Raw genomic sequence first — 24878 nt, forward strand, 5'->3', positions numbered from 1 at the left:
TGTGTGTGAAAGAGAGGGAGCTCCGCAGAGAAGGGAGGACAGAGAGTGGGCCTCAGGGTCGGTGAGGTCAAGACCGACAAGCTCAGATGAAGGATAATCTGTGGAGGTCCCTTACAGTGGGGGGTGAGGCCCCGGTGGAGCACACCCATTCAGACTCCCTCTCTCTGTCCCTCACACACACACACACACACACACACACACACACACACACACACACACACACACACACACACACACCCAAAATTGCTCTCTTCTTCTCTTTCTCTTCTCCTTCATCCTCCTCCCTCCCATTTTTGTTGCTTTCTCTTAAAACCCACCCCTCCTATTTCTTGTTTCCTTTTTTTCCAACACAGTTGCAGCTGGATTTCAAAGGGCACTTTGCCAGCAAAAAAACTGAATGTTTAGCAGGCAGATCCCTCAGTCAGGCAGGCTGGGATTGTGGAATTCCTGCCTCCCACTCTTTAGGAACAGTTTTTTGCCCCTTCGGGGGCCCCTGCCATAACTGCCAGCGGCCTCCTCCTCCATCTCCATCTCCAGCCTCGAGCAAGGGCCCTGTTTGCAAATTGAGCCTGACGAAAACAGTGTGGGAGCAACATTAAAGAAGGTGTGGAACAGCAACAACTGTATATGCCTCCGTTTTTTAAATTATCAGGTGAATAATGACAGATGATGCATCGGGGTAAAATATATATAGGGATTTTTTGGAAAATAATGAGTAAAGCTTAAAAAAATCCACAATTGGTAAAATACAAGTCTTGAAACAGGTGTAGCTCTGAGGTTTGTTTTAGAATTTCCAAAAGCATTACAGAATTTGTTAGGAGTGTCTGGAAACATGTCAGTGAGTGCACCTGTGATTTGAGATCAGACAGTGTGCACAACATTTATTCTTCCTTTTATATATTTCAAGTGTCAAATGACATCAGTCCATGATAAACTGCAAAACCACACGGTTTGCATGTTTTATTATTACTGACAATTCTGCATTGAGTGCAATAGCCAGTGAAATTGCATCCAAACTCTTGAAGTAGCCTACGTCTCCACTGTTTAATAGAAATCTGTTCAGGGTGACAGAGAGTGACTAGAGAGGCTGTTGTCTAATTGTAAGGTGTGAATATTTTCCTATAATGTTTGAAAAAATTCTCACAATTCCTTATTTGATAAAAGAACAATGTTAGTCAGACCTTAGAAAAGTTAGCGTGAGAAAATATGTATTTTTTGTTTGGGAATTTAAAACCACAATTATGCAGTCTAGATGCAAAATCTCTGATATGGCTGAAAGCAGGAAGTGTGTAAGTGGACCTTGAGTTGAGCTTTTCTTTGTTAAACATAACTATTGCTCACTATCCTGCAGAGATCTGTAATGTGCTATTTAAAAATCTTATTGATGGTGTTTGGGGTTTCTGCAGATGTGTATGTGTGTATGCAGGTACATATGTTTTTATATACAGGCAGACATTTACTGTGTGTTGTTTTTGTATTGATTGCCGATATAGGACAATTTTCGCGCTTGTTTATATAGTTACATCAATAAAATAGACTAATAAAACCTCCCGGTTTACAAACATGACATAACATTCCCCCATATGTTTCTCCTGATGCCTCTCCTGCTTCCATTCCTCCCTCTCACCTGATACTTCCTCTCCCTGTTCTCTCAGCCCTGACTCGGCCCACATGGACACAAGAGTTAGCTTCAAAAAAGCAGGTAGCATATTTGGATAAAAAACTCTTTTCATGTGCAAGACAGATGTTGTGGCTGTCCGTGCTGCACTGCTGAGGAGAGCCAGAGCATGAGTGAGTGAGATAGATAGATCAAGAGAAGGGGGAAGAGGGGGGAAAGGGAAGAGGGGGAAAGCAAGAGAGGGAGGGAGAGGGTTTTCAAACCTCACCTCCTTCACTTTGGATTGTGTGTGTGTGTGTGTGTGTGTGATAACATGACAGCTTGTGGAAAAGTAACTTACTATGTTTACTTAAGTAAACTACTATTATAATCTGGATTTCAGCATTTCTATTTTATACCACCGCTATTACTTGAGAAGCCAACATAAGAGGAATATCAAATCTATTTGACCCCTTTGGAAGACATGCTGCTGTGCAAATGTACACACAAAATCAATTATGATCTCATGCAAGACAGATTGAGTACCACAATATATGCAAAATACTTTAAAGTACCTATACCCATTTTCAGGTGCTGATTACACAAAAATGCATCAATGAAAATAATCCCCCCCAAAAAAAGATTATTGCTTTTGATACTTACAACAGTCTGTTCCATGCTAATTTTACACTGTTTACTAAGGTGACATTACTGATGCATTATGCTGAGGAGCTAATTGTATATATTTAATATACTTAATCCGGTACAGTGGGTATTTTGGTTCATGATCTTCAGTAGTGCAACACATTCTACAGGCTTACCACATGTCTTGATTCTGATTAACCTATAACACCTATAACCCTGAAACAGGTTCCTTCTCAGGAAATGTAAAAATTCCCTTCCAAACATGAATGTTTTTCATGTAGCTTGAAACGGAAAAACACGTAACCTCTCTACTTTCTACACTGATGGTAAAGTTTGAACGACTGTAACACGTGTGCAGTCGTTTGTCACTTAACTGTATCTTCTTATCATAATGATGGATGGATCAATGAGGTATAAGGACAGAATTAATAAATAGAAATAGGCTACATGATTAAGTTTTACGCACACACACACACACATCAACACACACACACATACTTTCTCTCTCTCACTCACACACACACACACACACACACACACACACACATACTTTCTCTCTCTCACTCACACACACACACACACACACACACACACACACACACACACCGGATCTCCTTCACCATCACCACCACACTTCCCCTACCGGTGATGTCAGGGCGGGCAGGGGCTCTCTGATGAAAAAAAAAACCTTTGGACTCAGGAGAATAAAGAGAGAGAGAGAGAGAGAGAGAGAGAGAGAGAGAGAGAGAGAGAGAGAGAGAGAGAGAGATGGAGGAGTGAATGGAGGAGGATATTACTACCAGTGCATGGACCGGTGCACAGAGAAGCAGCAAGTCACTCTCTGAAGCGCTCACAGACGCACAACTATTCCAGGAGGAGCCGACACGCGGATTCAGGATATTAATGGACTGATATATATTTTTTATATATATAATTACAATTATCACTCTTTCTGAAGACAAACAAATAGGACATCTTCTGCTCAACAAGTAGGGGGGCTATTTTAGAGCTGGCACTTTGAACTGCACTTCATTTTGCATCTGGAGTTGACTTTTTAATTTTTGATTATTATTACTCTGATTCACCTTGCAGCCATATTTTGGAACAGGACGCGTAAATGATGCCGCAATGGTCAGGTAAAAATAAGAATTAAGAGGCTTTGAGCAAGAGTCAGTGGAATCTAATTTCCACGATTTATTAATTTGCAAACAAGGGAAACGCCATCCACATCTTCAGTGATAAAATAAGTCTGTTTGCTGTGACAAATAAATCAGTGCTGACGTTTAACATCTCCTTTACCTCGTGGGCTTACTTATATGAGGTTTCTTTTCAGCATTATTGTGATTGTTTCTAACTGCAGCAGAGTCGGAGTGCAGGAGGCTGCAGACATTGTGCAGACAGTAAACATGAATGGGAAAGAGGCAAAGCTTTGCTCCTAAAGGTCCGCGCAAAGTGTGGAGATCTGCAGCTGCACCAACAAAATATTTCTGCTCACTTACACAGCCGAAGGTCTGATTGTTCTCTGTGACTCTTCATCCGCATCCTTTCGAACACCAATACACCAAATATATACGGACAACCTTAATGCGCAATAAGTCCATGTGAGATCCAGACATTGAATGTGACGCCCTCTTTTTTTAGTTTGATCCCTTTGGAATGCACTGATAGTTTATATTAGATTATTCTCCTAATTTGTTTACTTTGGAAGGTGGATTGTCAATTCCCAAACAGGCAACCTAAACAGCAGTTTCTTTATTTCTTTCCTTTAATACAATAAAACCTGTAGTAGGCTACCTTCCCTAATCTATTGGACAATGTTGTTGATCAGACTACTGCCTGTCTTCCTCACCCTCATCACGAACACGTGGCTGCTCAGCCCGGTTCGCTCCGACGCACTTAATCGGTACAAACGCTCCATGGCCCGCCGGGCGGACCGCGAGCTCTCCTCGCTAGCAGGTGAACCCTGCACCGCCGCGGGCGCGTGGACGTCCCGGCGGCAGCCTCGCTCCCTCCTCCCGTCCCAACACCGCCCTCCAGCGGCCCGTCCGAGGACGCACACGAGCACACGAGAGCTGTACACTGTCAGGAGCGCGCCTGCGGTTTGTGCAGGAGGGTGTAGGGGTGACACCGGGGTGCACCACCGGGTCGAGGAGAAGGCAGGCTGGGGCGACGCAGAGGGTGTGACAGTGGGAGCGAGGGACGGATATGTTGCGTTGCGCTCCATCGGTGACAGCAGAGAGCCACGTTATGTCAGCGAAGACGCCGCGCAACGGGCCGGGAAGTCTGCGCGTAACGACGGCGGCCAGTCTCCACACGGCTCCATCTCCAGAGTCACTCGCAGCCTCGCCGGGACGGTTCCATACGACGAGGAAGGCAACTCCAGCTGGGACAAAGTTTTCCCAACAGACTCCAGGGGACTCCAGGTGCTCCACGGACTGCAGCAGCGGGGAGATGGAGAGCTGCACTCCGCGACGGGGACTGTGGAGGACAGCACCGAGGACTACTCCGGAGAGGTGGAAGAGGCGGATCCGCCGGCGAGCCTGCCCGTCAGCGGCTCCTCTCCGTGGGGGAGCCCCGTGCCCAGGGTGCCCCCCTCGTGGATGACTGCCCTGCACTTCAGCGGGCGGCGGGAGCAGCTGAAGGTGAAGCCGACAGCGAGGGTGGAGCTGCCGAGGGCCAAGTTCAGCCTAGAGCTGTGGGTGAAGCCTGAGGGAGGGCAGAGCAACCCCGCAGTCATAGCAGGTGGGTGATCACATGCATGTTCATGTCTGTGTATGAAGATGTCCCAAAAAGTTCCTCTTGTCCCATGACCCATACTGTCCTCATGACTTTTTAATACAATCACACTGATCAGTCTGGATTTGAACTCCTGGCCCTCTATCTGTGTGTTCTGCTTCTGTTTCAGGATGTTTCATATCACTCTCTTATTGGTTGACATACTGTATCTGCCTATACAGTCTCAATTAGACTCTTAGATTGCTTTGTGGCTTCTGAGTCTTCAACCTATTTACTGCTTATCCACTATTTCCTCGTTCTCTCTAACTTTAGCCTGTTCAAGTAATTTTCAATCTGATAAAGGTTGGCTAAATTCCTTTTTATGTGTCCGATGTGATTGATTTGAATATCAATTTATATTTCAAAATAAAAGCTGTGTCACCATAGGACAGAATCTGAAATTTAAAATGTTATAGTTGAAATTCCCTTTAAATGTATCAGCTGATGGGTGATTTGTATCTACGTTGTTTTTGATAACATTTCACTTCTCTGGTCAGTTAAAAATATTTTTCAGCTTACCAGCCAGAGGCAGTTGGCCCAAAATGCTGATTTCCTCCTTCTCCACAAACTGTTGCCAGGCAAACATCAGTTACCTTTGACTTATGTCTCCGACTCAAGGGCTTTGCTACATGACTAAAAGCTGTTATCGCAATATCCAATATTCAAATCACAACACACACTGTTACTCAAAAGTTTTCTCGGAAACACAAACATCTATCTTTATCAGGACTTTGCATTGACTTCCATTCATTGTGGACAGCCGAACCAAAACCTTATCCTGAACCTTAACCATGACCAGTTCATGCCTAACCATACCCTTCACCAGGACCTCAGAAATAATATTTTGTCTCATTATGGTGCTTCCTCATGACGTCTACTGGTCCTGAGAATGTCAGTGTTTATGCTCCCCAAGTGTCTCCCACCAACAAGCTCCAGTCTGCCTCCAAACTACAACTAAAAATGCTTTTCATTTCCCACAAGAGCAGCAACACAGTCTTGCACATGGCTCCATTTAAAAGAGGTGCTAAGCCAGGAAGTCAGAAGTGTCACCTGTTCTCAATCTGAGTGATTATGAGGTGGGGCAAAGCTAATGGGAGACGGAGTTCCACTTCCATTTCCACCCATTAAAATTTCCATTTCTGTTTTCCATTTTCCACACATGAATGGCAGTGAGCGGAGCCCAATGAAGGGTCATACATACATAGTTTACAATCCAAAAGAAAATTCTAATTGCATTACCAAATAAAAGACAGAGGAAATATCAAGAGTGCACATTGGCTTACATGCACAGCCCCACCCCAGCTAAACCTGTCAATCTTGGCATTTTTCTTAAGTGAGGCTTTACTCTTCGAACAACAGCAATAATTATAATGACTATTATGGTAATTGTTGATATCTGTTTTTTATTTAATCGTTTACAAAGCATTATTCTGTTCAAGACCCAATGCCTTGAGAAGTGTTCCAAATGTCAATTGAACCAAACACAGGTGATGCATTAAGGTGACTGAGCCTATTACGTCTACAATGGTATTTAGTGAGTTATTTAATTAATAATAATATTGTTTACTTTTTCCCCACAACAAATTAAATGGTATTTTCATCCAAGACACAGACCCTTTATCAATATGTGGTTACATAACGGAGAAAAATCCCAGGATGTGTTTCATTCATTCCCACACATCTGTCTTATGAAACCGTCATTTAACCGAACTCTTCACATCAGGATGAACCTCTCTGCTTTTCCAATAAGCCTGCAACAAGAATGTTATGCTTGAAATGCTGCACATTTGACAGAACAACAGATACATCAGACAAATTGAAGAGGATAAAAGTGCTTTGGTGGAGTACCAGGGCAGCCCAGATAGTGAGCGAGACCACAAACTGTTATGTCTGCTCACATTTACTCTGATCAAAGATCCGACTCCATCACTTACTTACATTACTTTCTTCCACTCATTGCTTCCTTATGCGAGGGCTGCATTTTGTGGCATAGGCCTTTGTCTTTGTAGTGTCCTGAAAGAATCTGAGAATATAGTGAAAAACAAACTCCCATTTTTCAGCCAAACAGGACATTGACATTTGTTTGACTTATAATTATAATGTGAATGTTTGAGAGAGTTTTTAACAGTATGCTAGAGCAGGCTACTGGACAATGTAATGCTTTTCTACATTTCATGCAGTGTTGCATTAATATGATATGTTTTAAATATTGTAACTGTTTTATTGTGTTTTTCAATACATTTGTAGTGATACAAATATGATAGTTTATTCTGAAAATAATAAGCATTAGGTCTGCAAGCAGCATTAAAGGGCCTTTGTACCTTTGTGCACGTTGGGGGGAGGTGTAGATGCAGAAGTGCTGTTATTGTGGAAACACAAATCAGAACATGTTGGTGGTGGACATAGATTCTACTTCAGTAATGATTCTGCCACAACCAAATGCCAAACAAGCTCATCGAATTTCACATTTAATGCCTTTTTATAATTGTTTGCCATATTTGGTGAGTTTTCAAGCATTCAAGGCCCCTCAAAAAACAGCTTCCTGTTTGAAGGTAAATAATGCATTGCCATGGCAATGGCGGCTCTTGAAAAATCAAAAGATTCTCTCCAGTGCATCATCAAGATCTTTGGACATTTCTAACCAGCTTTGAGACACAAATGTTCGTTTCCTGTTACCTGTAAGTGGCGCTATGATGAAGACTGAAATTTGGCATGAACTCTTATCATGCATGTCAAATTTCAGAAAGATCTGATGATGTTTATCTTCATTAAAATTTAATTTAAATAACTACACTGTACTGCACACTGGACAACAAATACAGAGCAGACTTTGGTGTGATCTGTTCAATATTGATAAAAATGAATAAACATGCGACCAGTGTTTTGTAGTAGCTCTGGGCAGCGTTCATTAACGGTCATTCCATAGACCCAGTTCAATCTTCTTCTATGTCCTTGGACTACAGTAGTGTTTGAAAACTGGGTCAAATAGCTGGTCAAAAGTTTCCTGCAAGATCATTTTCATCATTTGATTATTTTTGTTTCACCATATTGGACTGAGACACAGATGGAATACATGGTTCCACTTCCTGTTTGGTCAAATACTAGTCAGCGTTTGTTTAGTTGCTGCAATGCTTTATACTGAGTGGAGTCACAGAGCATTCTGTAAATTGTTCAAGCTTATATATAAGCCAGATGCATGAATATAACATTTATGCAAAAAACTGAATCCAGATGATCATACGTCACTATTACAGTTTCAGAAAGAAAGCTGCAACCAGCATTACACAGGCCAAGCAAACTACCCATTCCAAACAGGCAGGTTTGGAACAGGCACTGCACTAGTTTGTTACCAATACAGAGAGTGATACCATGCATGTGCAATCACATGTGTTACAGTAGCACTAGGCACCATTTACAACATAATCTAATTAACTTTATTATACTGTTAAATAATAACAATATAACTATATATATATATAACTATATATCACTTTATTTTACCATTAGTAACTGAAGCTATAACCTCTTAATCTTTATTATCTTTAACAGAATGAAATGCTGAACCTAAGGTAAAATATCATTGGGGTCTATTTTGCTACCGGTGCCCGCTTTACATACATGTACACAAATGCAGCACTGAGGAGGGTGAAGGGGTTCCCTGACCCCTCGCTGTCCCAGTGTTAGACATCTGGGGTGCAGATGTGGATCTGTGTGTGTCTGTTGCAACAGCAGATGGAAACATCATGGCCTTGCCTTGGCTGAGTGAAATCCCTCCGTCCTCCTTCACCTCTGTGTTCTCTCCTGCTGTTTCTGGCTCTGTCTGTTCTCTCTGTCCCTTACACTCTATCTGTGTGTCAGCCTCTCTGTTCCTCTCTCTCAGTCTCCCTTTGTCCTCAGGACAGCAATCACTTGGATTGATTCTGTGTTTATTTGTTCATTTTCCTTAGGGCAACAACCATTTGTAAATTTCGAGTTGTTTAACGCATACAACAAGGGATTATTCCACCAGTATTCTTTCAAAATAATTTACTTAACTTTTCCCCATCTTCCCTGTGCTATAGGTGTGTTTGACAACTGTTCGCATTCACTGAGTGAGAAGGGCTGGTCAGTAGGTATACGCACTGTGGAACCTGCCGGCACCAAAGACGCAAGGTTCTACTTCACACTGCGGACAGACAGAGCTGTAAAATCTACCACCATCTTTAGTCACCAGCGATACCGTGCCAGTGCCTGGACTCATCTAATGGCCTCTTACAATGGCCACAACATGACCCTGTATGTTGATGGAGCTAAGGTGTGTGGTTACGTGCATGATCAAACTTTCATTGGGTTGGGTTGTGTCCCTCTGCATCACCTCACTACTGTGATAGAATGCGTGACGTCCATACATGGACATAACCTTGTTAACCAACATAGACAAGATTTTAATGTTTTGTGAATAAAATCATTACACCTACGGATCATGACAACTTAAGCCACAGGATGTGACTGAAAGCCTCGCAAACATTTGAGTAAAACTACTACTTCCAAGGTCAAAAATGAACTTTGATAGCTTATCGCTTCATGTTCAAATGTATTAATGCCAGTGTGGAGACAATGGTTGTAGAACAGTGCGAGTGTTTCTCATTGCTCCACTCCTGGCTCTATCAACGATTTAATTTTGGGGTGAAAGATTTTGTGTTTGATCTCAAGGACTTGGTACAGAGGGCCTGATAAGGTGTAGCAGAGTTGACAGCTTTAAAACCTGTGAAACCACACTGACAGCTGTAAAATGGTTACGACTGTTTAAGAGCATAAATCATCAGTTATTTTCACGACATAATGAAAAGAAGATAGATTAGTTTCTGCTCTTCATCTCATCTTGGCTGTTCCCTCTCTGCTTTTCCTCTGTAGGTGGGAGAAAGCAACCTCCAGTCTGGTAATCTATACAGCCCCTTTATGAAAACCTGCAGAACCCTTTTCCTTGGCAGTAACCAATCAGATCAGGGTCACAGCTTCAGGGGCCATATTGGGGGAGTGGCTTTGTGGGGCTACGCTCGCTCTCACAAGGACCTACTGAAGCGGCCACTTGAGACTGACAAGAGCGAGCCGGTCCTGGTGATGTGGGGTGACTTCACTAATGTAACTGCCTATATACTTTTTCTACCATGTTTGCTCTCTCCAGCTGTCATCATATCATAAATTAGAATCAGATTTGAAGATACTGAATACTGCTATTAAATGTTTACTACTATTTTAGGTGGAACAGTTATGGAGTCCATATAAAGCTGGCCTCCATCCGATTGTTATCACCACTCCAGTCCCTGAGCAAGAACTTGTCTCCTCGTTCCTGCCACCCCCCTGCGGTCTGACACCCTGCGACAACATCGACATAATTTTTGGCTACAACAACCACTGGCAGCTCCGTGCCCCCAAGCGAGTTCGCTACAGGATCGTCAACCTGTCCAATGATGATGGTGGAAACCCTACTGTGACAGAAGCCCAGATCCAGCTCCAGCACCAGGCTCTGATTGAGGCCTTTCGCCCCTACAACATCACTCTAGATCTGAGTGTACACACCGTCAGAAACTCCAGCCTCAAAGAGAAGTTCATCCTCAGCAACTGTCGCATTGGAAAGATTGGTAATCGCCAATGTGACCCTGAGTGCGACCATCCAAGAACAGGCCATGATGGAGGGGACTGCCTCCGACTGGGGCCATGCTACAACTGGAAGAGGCAGGATGGGGTTTGCAACATGGAGTGCAACAGTATACACTATGACTACGATGATGGAGACTGCTGTGACCCAGAGATCACAGACGTCCTCAAGACCTGCTTCGATCCCGAGTCCCCTGACAGGTGAAGTGTACTGTTAAATCACTCTCATCTCTCTGCTGTTCTGACTTTGTCTTTTTTAAAAGAAATACTGACTTCAGTCACTAATTATTCCCAAGTGCTACCAAATTGTAGTTTCCTTACGGATTACTGTTAGGCTACAGTCGATTAAACTTAGAACGTTCTGTACAATATTCACTTTAAAAGCCTATCTGGAAAATGGAGAGAATATGCCTTATATCAATTGTGGCTACATATTTTTGTTTGAACAAAACAGGGAGATATAATTGGCTACAATGGATAGACATAAGAGAGAAAGTACCAGGGGGATTGCGTTAACCCAGTGAAGACATCATGGTCATAATTAAGACTACTCAAGCCCAGGGCTGTACAAATGAACAGCACAACATGTTACATGTACAAATTGGCACTCTCACATTCCCCAGTGGTTTTAGAGGGCCCTCTGTGAAGCGGGGATGGTGGGTTAAGAGGCCAAAGAACACACTTATTTTTACTAAACAACTCAAGCGGCAGCCCACTGCTTTCCATTTAGTCTGACAGACAGGCTCATGCAGAGCTCCAAATAGCTTGCATGAAGTCTTGCCATGAGGTCGTCGGCCCAGGTTTTCAAAGACTCTATTCTTAATCCAAATTGTAACCACAGGCTTTAAACTGGGCCACTAAACAGAACATGTGATTTGGACCTTTTTTTAAAAAAATGACATATTTTAGCACTCTTTGGAGTTGACAGACTGTGACAGTTTAACACAAGGAAAGTTAATGTTTTTTTTAAGCGTAGGATAGACATTTGTTTCTCATTTATACTTTTGTCAAATAAATCTCTCCATACCAATATAGAGGATTTGTTACTACAACTCCTTGTGTTACAATGAAAGACTCATAATGATGGAATGCATCTCTGTCTTAATTAACAGTGATCTGAATAATACTGATTCCAAATCTACAAAGGTCGACGTTTTAAATATTTCTACACTGCAAGGAATTGACTTTTGTTGATAAATGACATCCTCGTGTCTTGTATGTGTATGGCACTGCTTTTTAATCCTGAGATATTTGTATTCTTTTGTTTATATATATTATTATTTAACTACATTGTTAGCAGGATTTGGGTAGTGAGCTACTGTCAAAGTTGGCTAGGTAGTAGCAGCAGCAAAAAAGTTAGTGTCAAATTATGCTTTACACCACCTGGATTGTCAAATCTGGCTATGGAAAGCAAAGGACTAACCTGGAGTTGATTGCTTCTTTAAATTCCTTACCTTAAAAACAAGAGCAATACACTCAACATTCAACATTTTCAGTGTTTAAGAAGACAAGCTTTACTTGACAGCTCCCAATGGCCAACAGAAAGAGTCTGTTGTTGAGCTGTGCAGCTCCAAGCTTTGAATTTGTGCAGCTGTTTGAATGTGACACACACTGCTGCTGGAAAGGAACACAGGGATTTGTTGATTTTCCCTGGAAGACACAGGTTAAAGTTAGGTAAAAGTTGAAAAAAAAGTTGGCTTGCATGTGTGTGGTCTCATTGCTTGGCCGCATGCAAGGGCTTCTTTGACTGTGTCATGAGTAAATGTTAATTTATGTTGTCCTGTCACGAGCTTGGTGGGAAATACACAGGAGGACCGACAGGGAAAACTAAATTTGGTGTGGTAGTAGTTACAGTCAGATGTTCCCTGTCTCAGCCTGAGCATACCCTGCAGTGAGCAGATGGGCAGCAGCAATCTACTCCATTGCTTACACAAACTAAATAACAGTTATTAAAGGGTCAATCTTGTAAAATGCTCAGTGATTTAATGTAGATTTAATCAGATTGTTGCTGCAAAAGAATATCCCAAAGAAAATACAGAAACCTTACCTTTGGTTAATAATCCAAATTGGTTTGATTTGGAGATGTGTTGTGTTGATTTTTATATCCCTGGTCTTTAATTTAGTATTGTATTGTATTTTATTTTATTTATGAGAGACTTTCACAAATATTCTGCTGTTCAGGATTTCAAAGCTAAACTCCAGCCTCTCTATGTGTCTGCTTATATGTGATGTAAACCCTGCAGAGCCTCCTTTAAAAACAACATGAATGGCCAACACACAGGAGACCATGGTGTCATAAAAACTGGGCCCAACTGACTAACAGTAGCACAGGTCCTCTGGGAAGGTCCTGACCCCAGCTTATTTACAATGCTTATGTGTGTGAGTGCTGCAACATGCCTGCATGCCTGTTCATTTCCCTACATCCCGATGTGCAACGTGCTGAAGCAGGGGATGTGAGGATGACATTTTGCTGGCATTTGTGGAGCACTGAACCATTTTTATGTTTGTGATCTGGGTTTTTGATCCCTCCCTCCCCCTTCTGTCTAAGTTCTTGGCCAGGTATTCTGATTGTGGGACCACATATGTGTGCAGCTGCTGCTGGACAGTGCAGGGCCAGAGGTTTTTGAAGCCAGCTGCTGTCACGACACAGATTTGTTGTTGAGAGCCAGTTCGAGAGAGATGGGCAGGTACACTATACATTCTGGACGCACAATAAAGAAACCGGAGAGAGGAGGGGAAAAATAGAGAAAGAGAGAGAGAGAGAGACGCAAAGGCTAGAGAGGGGGTGATGGTGTGGCGTGGGACACCACGTCAACTTATGCTGAGACACATGTCCAGGGTCTGCTAACATTTTTTGGTTAGCAAATCCTGGAAGGTGCACTTCCGTGGAAAGGCCTCCAGGCAACTCCTGGAATAGATTAATCCTGTTCCAACCTTGTTTGATGCTTTACATGCAAGTGAATCTCATGCATGATATTGTTATTTCAGATCCAGGTTTATTCTGGTGAGGTTGCTGCATTGTTTCCCTGAATGGTGAATGCAGGTCCACATCTGTCTGCAATTCAGTCCTTCCTCATTACTGATTCTTTGATGTTGCCAGCCTTATGCTTTCTATGACAGTGAGTGTGCAGCACAGCGTACTAGGTCATAGGGACATAATATTTTGATTGATTAGGATTCACATTCATTTCATTTCTCAGATTTCTTTTCTTGCACTTTGGGGTGAAAATGGTGGCAGATATACTGTACCACTCAAGTTAATTTGCTGTAGCTCGCCAAGTATAAAGCTAGCAGCTAGAACTCTACAAGTTGGTTGAAAATATTGTCTCCAACCAACCTTTTTAATGTTTTAGAAGACTTTTTTATAGAAAATAAAATAGAAAAAACAAAAGCTGAAAAGGGTATTTAATTTTTATTTTAAAAATGTGATATCGGCCTGAAAGATTGAGACGAAGTAAGCATCCTTGCTGGTTCATGTGATCTATGTAGACAACACAGAGATAAATCTTGTATTGGAATGTAGTTATTCCTAGTATTTTAAAAGTCCATCCCCCTGCAGTTTAACAACCCCAAAGATCACAGCAACGAACCAATGCCAAGTCAAGATGAACATTAGTGGAGATAGGAATTATGAGAGAAACTAAGGAGGAAGTCAGCGAACCTAAGCATGACTGTTCCATAATATGTTTATGTTTATCATTGTGAGCCCTCCTTACAGTTCTACAATACACTGTCACTTATTATTGTTTGCGTGTGGGACGTTGTGTGCAGTTTATGGTGCAGACACAAAAACTTTGGGTTCATCCTACCTAGTTTATCTACAATGAAAATGTCATAGTCAATGTTTATCATACACTTAAACTGAATTTACTTTATTACTGTTCACATGAGTGGCTGGTATGTATGTTTGAATAATTTACTGAGCTATGTTTTTTTTCCAAACTGCACTTTTTGGGGCAAAATACAATACATATGCCGAATGTAAAGTAAATTAGATGAGCAGTTTGTGAGTTCCACAAACAGACAGACTTTTGTAGAGTTAGCGGTAGATGGCAGTAAAGTCTCGGTTTGCATGCCACGTGGGTTGCAATTTTGGGAGACCCTCCCATAGGTTGTGTTACTTGGGTATCTCCACAAATGACCCATGTTTATTCAGCTACGAGGAAACAAGGTAAGGACAATTGATTCTAGCGTAACCTGATATGTCTGCTTCATACATTCATACAATCATAAAAGTTTGTTTTTACTTTTTCTGTCACAAGAGAAACTTGTGGGTTGTGAGTTGATGGTGAAGCTATCTCAGATGTTGGCTGGGTTTACTGGTGTATAAACTTCCCCAAATCCAATAAAGAGCGAGACATTGCTGATACAGTATCATACTGGGCTGTCTTCCACATATTGAGGATGCAGATGTTCTATTGTGAACAAGTGTTTCCTTTTTTTTGTAACGTCATCTGTCATTTGTTGCATGATACGCTCCTCAGCCTTGGAAGGAATGGATTTACTCACTGTTTGCTGAACACATTGATGATTGCATTGTATAGCAGAGCAGGCCAACACACTGTTTAATCAATTCCATACAGTTTGCTTGCAGTAATAAGTAATAAAAGTGACATTTAACATTATGTGAGTGATGGTATCCTCTGCTAGCACTGTATTCATTAATACCTGAGAAGCAACAGCTTGGATTACATTAAATTCATGTCAACAAATAAGGCAAGACACGGTATGTCATAATATTTGACTGCTGCTTGTGTGATATATTTAGTCTGTCTGCGCTTACTTGAGGGTGGAGAGTAACCTGTCAACAATAATGTTTAAAATGGAAACACATCTTCAGTTGAACATAGTGACAGTGTTAGTGCTGACTCTGCTGTTGATACACACGGCGTTTGACTTGCCCGCAAGTGGTAATTTTGTCAACTCATAACCAGAGGTTTTCATTTCAATCATGTTGAGCCATTTATGTCTCTGCCAGGTTGGCTGTGAACCACCGAGGCATCCTCTAAGTCTCAGAAGTTTCAGAGTCAATCCTCAGTGGTCAACAGTCTGTCAATTGTAATTGCACAGCCTGGGCTGATGGATACTGCACGTAGCCTCAGCTGAACTCTGCTTCAGTCATGTAGGGAGAGCAGGGTTTTCCTGAAGCATCCTAAATCTTAAACCTTATTTAGTCAGGCAACATGCCTGATAAAACACACTCTTATTTACAGTTCTACACATCAGGAAGGGATTGCATCAGGGGGGAGTTACATGCAAAGCTTTTGGCTCATGAGCAACACATTTGCACAAATTTAGAGGTGAAGTGCCTCACTTATTTCTACAATGACAGAAGTGTATGGGTGGACGGGGATTACTTTTTTCATTTTTTTCATCCATAGACTTTTCCCAGCTGAAGCTAAGATCTTACAGTCACATACTCACTTGTCTATTCTTCAAGCTATTGGAACAATCTAAGCAGCACAAAGCCAATGAAACATTTTATGAGTAATCATATAATTTATATCTCTGAAACCAGCACAAGCCTTATTAAGATTCAAGCATGGTTAAGTTCTATTCATACATTTGGACCTACAGCTGTGCTCGATCAAAAGCATAAACTTTTATGTCTTTTTGAAGAAACCAACATAAAACAAATTGTCCAAATACATCAACTAACTGAGGTAAAGATTTAAGTATGGCATAGTAATTTTTATACAGTTAGCTCTACATCTGAAATTGTTCAATCACATAAAACCTTGATTCCATGCTTGAGAAATACACCATGAAACAATAATCCATTACGTTATAATCGTAAACCCAGTTTTTCCTGTGTGGGAGGAAAGAGCAACACTTCACAAACAAAATGATTCATACATTTGAAAAAATACATTTGAACTGAAGGTATGATGGTGCCCCAGTGGAAGACTTGAAGACTTGGCAGTATATATTTATTACCATGTTCTGTTGATAAGGCATAAAATGCATATTCTCATTGACCCATACACACTGGAAGGCAGATATTTCTTTTATAAACCAGCTGTGATGTTCCAGAAAGGAGGCTCAGTTACAATCCTAAACTGTCTGCCATGTGAACTTCATGCAGTCTTTGGGGACCCACTGCAATTCTCTCAGATGCAGCAGGCAATGGAGATGGGTACAACAGTGTTCTAGCTTTGAAAGGAGAAAAATGACCCACGGCATCACTGCAGCTTAGGCAAAACAAAATCGTCTGTGGTTTGAACCCTGACCGATTCAAACAGATTTGAAGTTACAGAGCAGAGACGACAAACTGTGATTCCCCAAATGGAGACTCTCCTGAGTGCATTCCTAATATCACCTTGAAGAGAAATGAGGTTCTTATGCTAAAAAAGACTTGTGCAATCATTTTGCAATATGCACTTTTCGTTTCAAGCGTGCACCGGAGCAGCGTGAGCACGAGGAGAAGAGCTGAACCTGTGTTACAGGAAATGCAGTTAGCCAGGCTAATGCAAGTCCACCTCCCAAGCTGTAATAGTTACACAATGCTTACTCTATTGTTCTTTTACAGCTAACTTGTTAGAAATGTATTTTAAGTTAAACCAGGTTTAAATCAAACAACGTGAACAGCACTTGTAACAGGTGCATTAAAACAAACCGAAGATATTGATCAGTGTAACAGGACTAGAGAAGAGCTTGAATCAGTCACACAAGTGAAAACACCAGGGCAAGTCTTGTTATTGAGTTATAGCTTTGCACAATTTGTGAAAATATTGTTGTAAATACAGAGGAACTGAAATTGATACTTGGCACATTACCGATAAGTTATATAAGTTAAGAGGTGGTACAAAGTTATACATTTGTAACTTAACAATAACATTTGCTGTTTTCCCACGATCAGGTAACATTTAGTATAGTCAGGTGTGCAGCATGGGTGCACGTGTTATGCATCATTTATTATTAGTATTAGTATTTATTATTAGTATTACATTCTTAATCAGTATCAGCCGTTAAGTCTGTGTTTATAGATTAAACTTGGCTTGAATCAAAATGATGAATGCATTGTTTTCTCTTTCTTTTTGTGTCTGCAGGGCCTATATGAGCGTGAAAGAACTGAAGGAGGAGCTTGTCCTGAGCGGAACCGACACACTCAATGTTTTCTTTGCCAGCAACTCAGTGCGTGAAGAACTGGCAGGAGCTGCAACCTGGCCGTGGGCAAAGGAGGCTCTAACCCACCAAGGTGAGTAGATTTACATCACATTATGTGTCAGAATATTCATTCAGGTTTCTTGCTTCTCTCTCTTTTGTTTGTTTAAAGTTTTCTAATTTCCCCCTTCTTCCCCTTTCTTATTTCCTCCATTTTCAAGTTATACCATTCTACTATTCCAATTAATCCGTCTTATTTCCTTATTTAACCATGTGCCTTTTTCTACTTATTTATTTTCTCCTTGCCTTCTTCCCTGTCTTTACCCTCCACCCATTTGTTGTTGGTATCCAAATAAGATGGGGAGAGGTAATTAAGCTGGGAGAGATTTTCCCGGCACATTGCCTCTTTCCATTTCCAACCATTAGGCCCCTTTTCACTGGAGAAGTCTAATCAGCACAACAACAACCAAACAAACAAATGGCAGTGTGGGCTCTGTACCACTGTTGCCACCCATGCCCACTTACCAGCTGTTCTTTATTTATGTGGGCCAATCCACTTTTTCTTCTTGTGCCAATACAAAGAAGTGAATGGACCTCCAGAGGAAGCATTTAGATTTTAAAGAAAATGCTCTGGTGAAAGAATTCCCTGTCCTTTCAAGAAACAAAATAAGTTGATGTAGAGGAACGTGATAATAATGTAACAACAATTTAAAAATAAGGTTAAATACAGTACTGTAGTACAATAGTGGTGTACGTGAGGTACATACAACCCCCCACAACCCTCAACAGAAAAATTGAATTGAAAGATTTGTTAATTGATTTTAAAACTGACAGAGTAAAACATAGTAGCTAGTCAATAATACTTAGCTATTTACATTTCAATAGGATTATTCTGCTTATTTTTAGTTCATATTTCTATATGTGGAATGGAATACAGCTACATGGCTGTTTGATTCAATGAAAATAAATGTTAGCTGTAGCCAAAACAGCAAAACCCAGGTGAAGCTATATGTTAACAATATACCCACCAAATAAGCTTTCACGGATTTATTCCAGGTTTCTTCCAATTACATCTAGTTTCCTAAAAAAAGACTTTGTTTCATTAAGAATAACAATTTTTTAAAACTACAATTGCTGTTTGATTTTATTTTCTGTGCAGATGTTTCCTTAAAAATGAAGCAAACACGTTTTAATGTTTATATATTTGCTCAAGCCACCACTGGAGGAAGTGGACGTCTCAGAAAAGGGTCTTTGTTTATTGTGTCCAGCAGAGGGAGGTACCCTAAGGCCACCAGAGCTTTTTACTCTACAATACAAACATCTGTTGTTGTTGTTCCCTCAGACTGAAAGAAACCTAATAACTTTTTTATTTATTATATTCTGTAGATTTATGGGATAGAGGTAGCTATTAATTCATTCAAACAGTGTTTCACTTTGTTGCTACCAGTTATTTGTCTGAGTAGATGTTTTAAATGACACTCCTGAACTCATTTCTCCACTGAATGTCTCCCACATGACATTTGAGTTTCTTAGCATCTGTGCCTGTTTTAAAACAAGTTAGTGGATGATAGATCATCTCTGGAAGCCCTGTTTAGTGTCTACATATTTAATCTCATCATTTTTCAATGTCCTCACCACTGAAAAACTGTTTCATATTAGAAAACCAATGTGTCGTATCTGTTCTTCATCCTGTGATTATCAACATGGTGCAGAAAACGTATATATCACCACCCAAAGGCCTTATTGTAAGCATTCACCATAATCTACAAACCTTAACTATTTTTAAACTTTAATTATACTTGAATTGTTTAATCAAATTTGTAATTGCTTTTAAAGTACAACATGTTTTTAATCTTAATGAAAACACACTTCAATAATAGAAATATGTCAAAATATATAAGCTTTCCTTGATAAGAAATTATAAATAAAAAAATCACGTCAAAATCCTCAATAAGAAAAGCTGATGAGCTGTTCCATGGTGCATGGACAAACCTTGTGAGATCTTTCTGTAACTGAGACAAATGGACAGAACAACAAACAGGACTGAAAACATAACATCTTTGGCCCGAGCAAAAGGCCTAGAATGCAAACACAATTATGGTGCAGACGAGCTTTTGAGGGCATATGAGTGCACAGACGTATAAATGCACTTCAGAATCATTATCATCATTATTACAAAAGCAATTCTTATGGAAACATAAAAACTGGATTTTTCCAAAGTATTCTTCCATCCAATCTGCCAGTCTGCCAGTTAAATCAATGTTTTCCATGTTGTTGTCAACCAGTCATGATCAGGTAGGAAGTCTGATTCTCCCTCTGATCACTCATTATAATCTGTTCGTATGAATGAGTCATCCACACTGCGCCAATCTCCTAGAATTCATTAATGAGCTTTAACAATATAAAAAGTAAAAGTGGTATTTCTTATAACACAATGCAATTCATGGCCGTGGCTAAGTTACCAGTTATTAGGTATATGACATAAAATAGTAGATACAAGTGAGTTCCACAGAGCACTCATATATTCAAAGCACAAATGTTCCATATCCAAACGTAACCGCCAGACTGGATCCTTTCCTGCTTTTACTTTAAAGTTCTCAAGTTTGTTTCATTGCTCATTAAATTCAATATCACAGTGTTTCGTCTTTTTTATTTGGTCTGTTTCTCTTTTGAAAAATCCCAGCTGTAGTAGACGATGTGGCGGAGTAGTTCACCCCAACTCCAAGTCAGTGTAAGAATGTGGACTTTTACAACAATGCCCCATTTTTCTTGACAATTAGTTTTGTCCAAGAACAAATCTATTCAAAAACAACATGGGTGATAGATCGGAATGTGGTGTGTGGCTGAACCTGGTCTGAATTTACTGTTATTTATTGCATAACCAAAGTGAACTAAATATTTACCTACAAGTCTTCACAAATGGTGAAATCAAATGAGAAGACACTGCAATAAATAATGAAATCTTGATAATACAAGTTGACCGTTGCCTGTTACGTCACAAAGACTCACAGACATTCCTCTTCCGTATTAACTGATTGATTCCTCGAAACAAATACAAAATCTGGATGTAAACAGTAAAATGACCTGGTTTATTTGTTGTTGCCAGGTGGGATGGTGCTGAACCCGGCTTACTTCGGCACTATGGGCCACCACAACACCATGATCCATGAGATGGGACACATCTTCGGCCTGTATCACGTCTTCAAAGGGGTGAGCGAGCGGGACTCCTGTGATGACCCATGTCAGGTAAAATTGTTAAAGTGAACTAGTATCTGCTATTAAGTTTTTAGCTGTTAATTGCCAGTATACAAGAGTGGAATATGCTTTACAATGACCGGAATCTATTTATTTAAGATGACAAGTGGAAATCGCCGGTGTGCTTCTTCATCAGTGTTTATTTGCTAAAATCAGAATCATATGTACTTTCAGGAGACCACCCCGTCCATGGAGACTGGAGATCTATGTGCGGACACTGCCCCGACGCCCAAATCCAAAGCCTGCCACGATCCTGGAGCTGTTAACGATACCTGTGGAGTCACAACGTACCAGGACACACCTTACAGCAACTACATGAGCTACACAGGTACAGAGGATGAACATTCCCAACCTTGCTTACTTGCCTACTTGAAGCGTAGCAACATGTGGAGATGAATTACTGAGCCACAGAAGACGATGCCAATAACATGGCACTGTAGAATGCGAGAACAGTGATGCAACATGTAAGAGACTCGACTTTATTGTGTCTTCTATATAATAAGAAACAGTTTTTTGTTAAAGAGGAAATTCAAACCACATGGTTTTTGATTACAGTAGCAGTTTGTCTTTAATCTCTGCCATTTGTCTTTTAAAATGGGACAGATGTGCACTTACCGAAAAAGTAACAGTTACCTCTCGACATTTCCAATAAACTGCCACACAAATCCTGAGCATGCACAAGATGTAGCTTATACAAATGGACAAATAAATTAGGATCAATGGATTTAAAACACAACAACATCCATTGAAACCTAAAAATAACTTGAACTATAATGCACTTTCCATAATAATAACCATAACATTATAATAGTAATTAACCCAAATAACATTACAACGTATTATATTATTTATCAGTGTTATGTTTCTGTCTTCAACCTTTTCAATTTGGAGCAACATATATTCATAATTGAATAGACCTGCACTGACATTAAATTAAGATTGTTTTAATAATCTCTCTTTAAAAGAACTCTTGAACAGTTGGACCTGACTATCTCCTGGCATAAGGTTTATTTATCATTGCTTCTCAATTCCTCAGTATTTCTAACCATGGGATTAGCTCTGCATTTACTGCTGGAACCTGAACAATGATGATTAAAAGGGATTTCTCTTTCTGTCATTGCATCACATCAGATGACAACTGCACAAACCATTTCACTCCCAACCAAGTGGCGAGGATGCACTGTTATCTTGACCTGGTTTACCAGAAGTGGCTGATGGATCGTCAGCCTGCCCCCATCCCTCTGGCCCCCATAGTGGCTGACCAGAGCCCAGATTCTGTCTCGCTGTATTGGCTGCCACCTATAAGGGGACCGCTTTATCAAAGGTACAATTGCTCGGCTTAATGATGTATGACCATATTTCCAGATATTACAAATTAACAAAGGTTAACTGTCATGGGAATAGCTCCCCAGTGTACAATGCTGTGGCTGAAGGATAATCCATTGATAGAGATGACAAAGGCCTTGTTGGCCTATTGTAACATCATCAGATGAAGTTGTGGCTGCAGCCTTTTCTGGGTTTCCTCTGATTACAAAGCATGTAGGTCCAACACAAATGTAGTTCTCATGCTAAGGGACATATTTGTGTTTTTTTTTTCCTAGCTCCTCATTCCACATGTCTGTTGTCAACTGCGGAGACTGTGAGAAAGACGGCGATTTCCACCAGTACGCCTACGAGGCCACCTCACCTCGTATCTGTGACACATCAGGCTACTGGACACCTGAGGAGGCAGTTGGTCAGTCACAAATTAGTCTTTGTGTGTGTATGTCTGTTTGTGTGTCTTGCTGAACCACTAATACAGATTTTTACTTTACTGATACTGAATGTACCCCTACTCCAAATCTGTGTGAACATAAACCAAACTGAAAAACTGAAAGATTGTTGGAGCTGCACGTAAATCCGCAAGTAAATTATCAACACTTTGAGTTGGATTTTCACTACTGGAATTCATTCAAATAAACCATGGCCAGGTTTAACCTAAAATTGATACTGTACTGGTGAGGAGGGAAATTCTTGTTTTCATTTATCTTTCCTCCTAAAATCTACATTTGACGCAGTTGATTCCCTCCCCTGATACGGTCGGAAATTATTGACAGGGAGGAATGTGGAGGTGTCAGGTTTGAGTGTGTGTCCTTGATTTCAGAGCAGATCGAAACCCCCACCCACCCACCCGCTCTCTCACACACACACACACACGCACGCACGCAAAAACACACACACTCTTCCCTGTAAATTTCAGGTGCGTGCAAGGCTAATGGCTCCTGGAAGAGGAAAAAAGCAGAAAATCATTAAACCATAATTGCCCTCAGCTACAGACCTCTTTCTGTCTCTGTCTTGTTTTAGCCAAGGCGAGAACAAGGATTATTAGGCAAAGTGTCTACTCTGGGTAATGTTTGGGTGCTGTTCAAACACTGAACCTCCGTCATAAACAAAAATGCCAGAAAAAAAGTGTATCCTGTAGTATTGTACTTTGAAGCATTACACTACCATCATTACGCACATGGTCCTTGTTATTCCAATCACATTTCTGGAGAGTTTCCTTTGACGTGACATGTAGGGTGAGGGGAAAAGAACATGAAAGAAAAGAGGAACACAAACATAAAGAAAATACAGGAAGAATGGATAAGTGAATGTACAAACACAACGACACTTTCTTTTTCATCAATGGAAACTCTACCCAAATATGTGGAAATCCTCTGCTGGAATTTATGCTTTGAAAACAAGCAGCGGGAGGAACAGGGGGATTACGGCTCCCTCTCTTTCGCTGCGGGATCATAATGATGATAAAGAGTCAATTACAGTCTTACTCTAAACAGTGGTATGCACATAGCTGAGGAGACAGCCAGTCTGCTGGCTTCCCTGGCTCCTTTTTCACTCTTTCCCACTTCTAAAGACGACGATACACGGGGGTCATTTTATCAGCCAACAGAGATGGGCAATATCGCCTTCAGCAGGGAAAGGAAGAGGGGAATTTAGACAAATTCAATGTGGATATCATAGCTGGCAACAAAAGACAAGGGGTTAATGACAAAACCCTGTTGGCTAAAACCAAAAAATGTCTGTTTACATCTCCTCGAAATGTTGCTTGTGCCAACCATGACTGGTTTGAGTCAGTTTCCAGGCTGAGGGAAAACACCAAACTGTTTCAGGAGTCAGAGCTCCTGTTGAGAGGAATTAAATTGGTTTATGTGCTACACGCAGCCTAAATGCAGGTTATAATTTCAAATGAGAACAGTGAAGGAAGGCTTTTAATTGTGCATCGTGCTGTTCATTGTTCTGCAGAGTGCAGAGAAGGAGAGGATGAAAGGCAGTCAAGTCCATACCTGTATGCATGAAAATCTAATATCATATTTATAAGCTGATTGGTGGATGAAGATGGAAATAATACCTGTGGAAGGGAAGTGGTGGGAATGAGTCGTGGCTGCAGTAAATATAATTATCTATGTAAAGCAAGTAATATAGAGGAAGAAAGTACAAACAAGAGAAATATGAGAATTAAAGCTCATAGAGTTTGTAAAAAAAAAACACCTACTGAGACATTATTTATTTATCATTTTGTTGCAGACAGAGCTGGGTTCATAAATATGCCAGAGTTAATAACTGACACCCATGAATGTCTGTGTTAGTCTGATATGATGAAATAAGAATACTCAAATAAAGATCTGGCTGTGACCTGCGGCTGCTGTAGTTTATCAAAGGGACATAGAAGAGGGCGTGTTCACCTTGGTCTGCAAACTGAAGGCTTGCCTCCACTGACTGCTACAGAGTGCTGGTCATCTTTTTAATCCATTAATATTGAATGTATCACATGTCCAAATCGCACAAAACCCGACACTGCACTGTCTCAGACTATTTACAAAACACA

The 24878-nt window shown here is 40.7% G+C and overlaps 1 protein-coding gene across 1 annotated transcript in view; it reads left to right on the top strand.

Moving 5' to 3' along the window:
- Positions 1-3056: 3056 nt before the first annotated feature.
- Positions 3057-24878, top strand: part of pappa2 (pappalysin 2) — a 69142-nt gene continuing 47320 nt past the window's right edge. Inside the window, exons 1-9 of the mRNA XM_020100026.2 lie at positions 3057-4984; positions 9079-9311; positions 9911-10138; positions 10257-10855; positions 17704-17852; positions 20865-21004; positions 21188-21341; positions 22145-22337; positions 22615-22748. Of these exons, the coding sequence (XP_019955585.2) occupies positions 4057-4984; positions 9079-9311; positions 9911-10138; positions 10257-10855; positions 17704-17852; positions 20865-21004; positions 21188-21341; positions 22145-22337; positions 22615-22748 (2758 nt within the window). The 5' untranslated portion in view covers positions 3057-4056. The remainder of the gene's footprint in view (positions 4985-9078; positions 9312-9910; positions 10139-10256; positions 10856-17703; positions 17853-20864; positions 21005-21187; positions 21342-22144; positions 22338-22614; positions 22749-24878) is intronic.

This window comes from Paralichthys olivaceus, chromosome 16 (genome assembly GCF_024713975.1).
Source record: "Paralichthys olivaceus isolate ysfri-2021 chromosome 16, ASM2471397v2, whole genome shotgun sequence".
In the NCBI taxonomy this organism is placed as follows: domain Eukaryota; kingdom Metazoa; phylum Chordata; class Actinopteri; order Pleuronectiformes; family Paralichthyidae; genus Paralichthys; species Paralichthys olivaceus.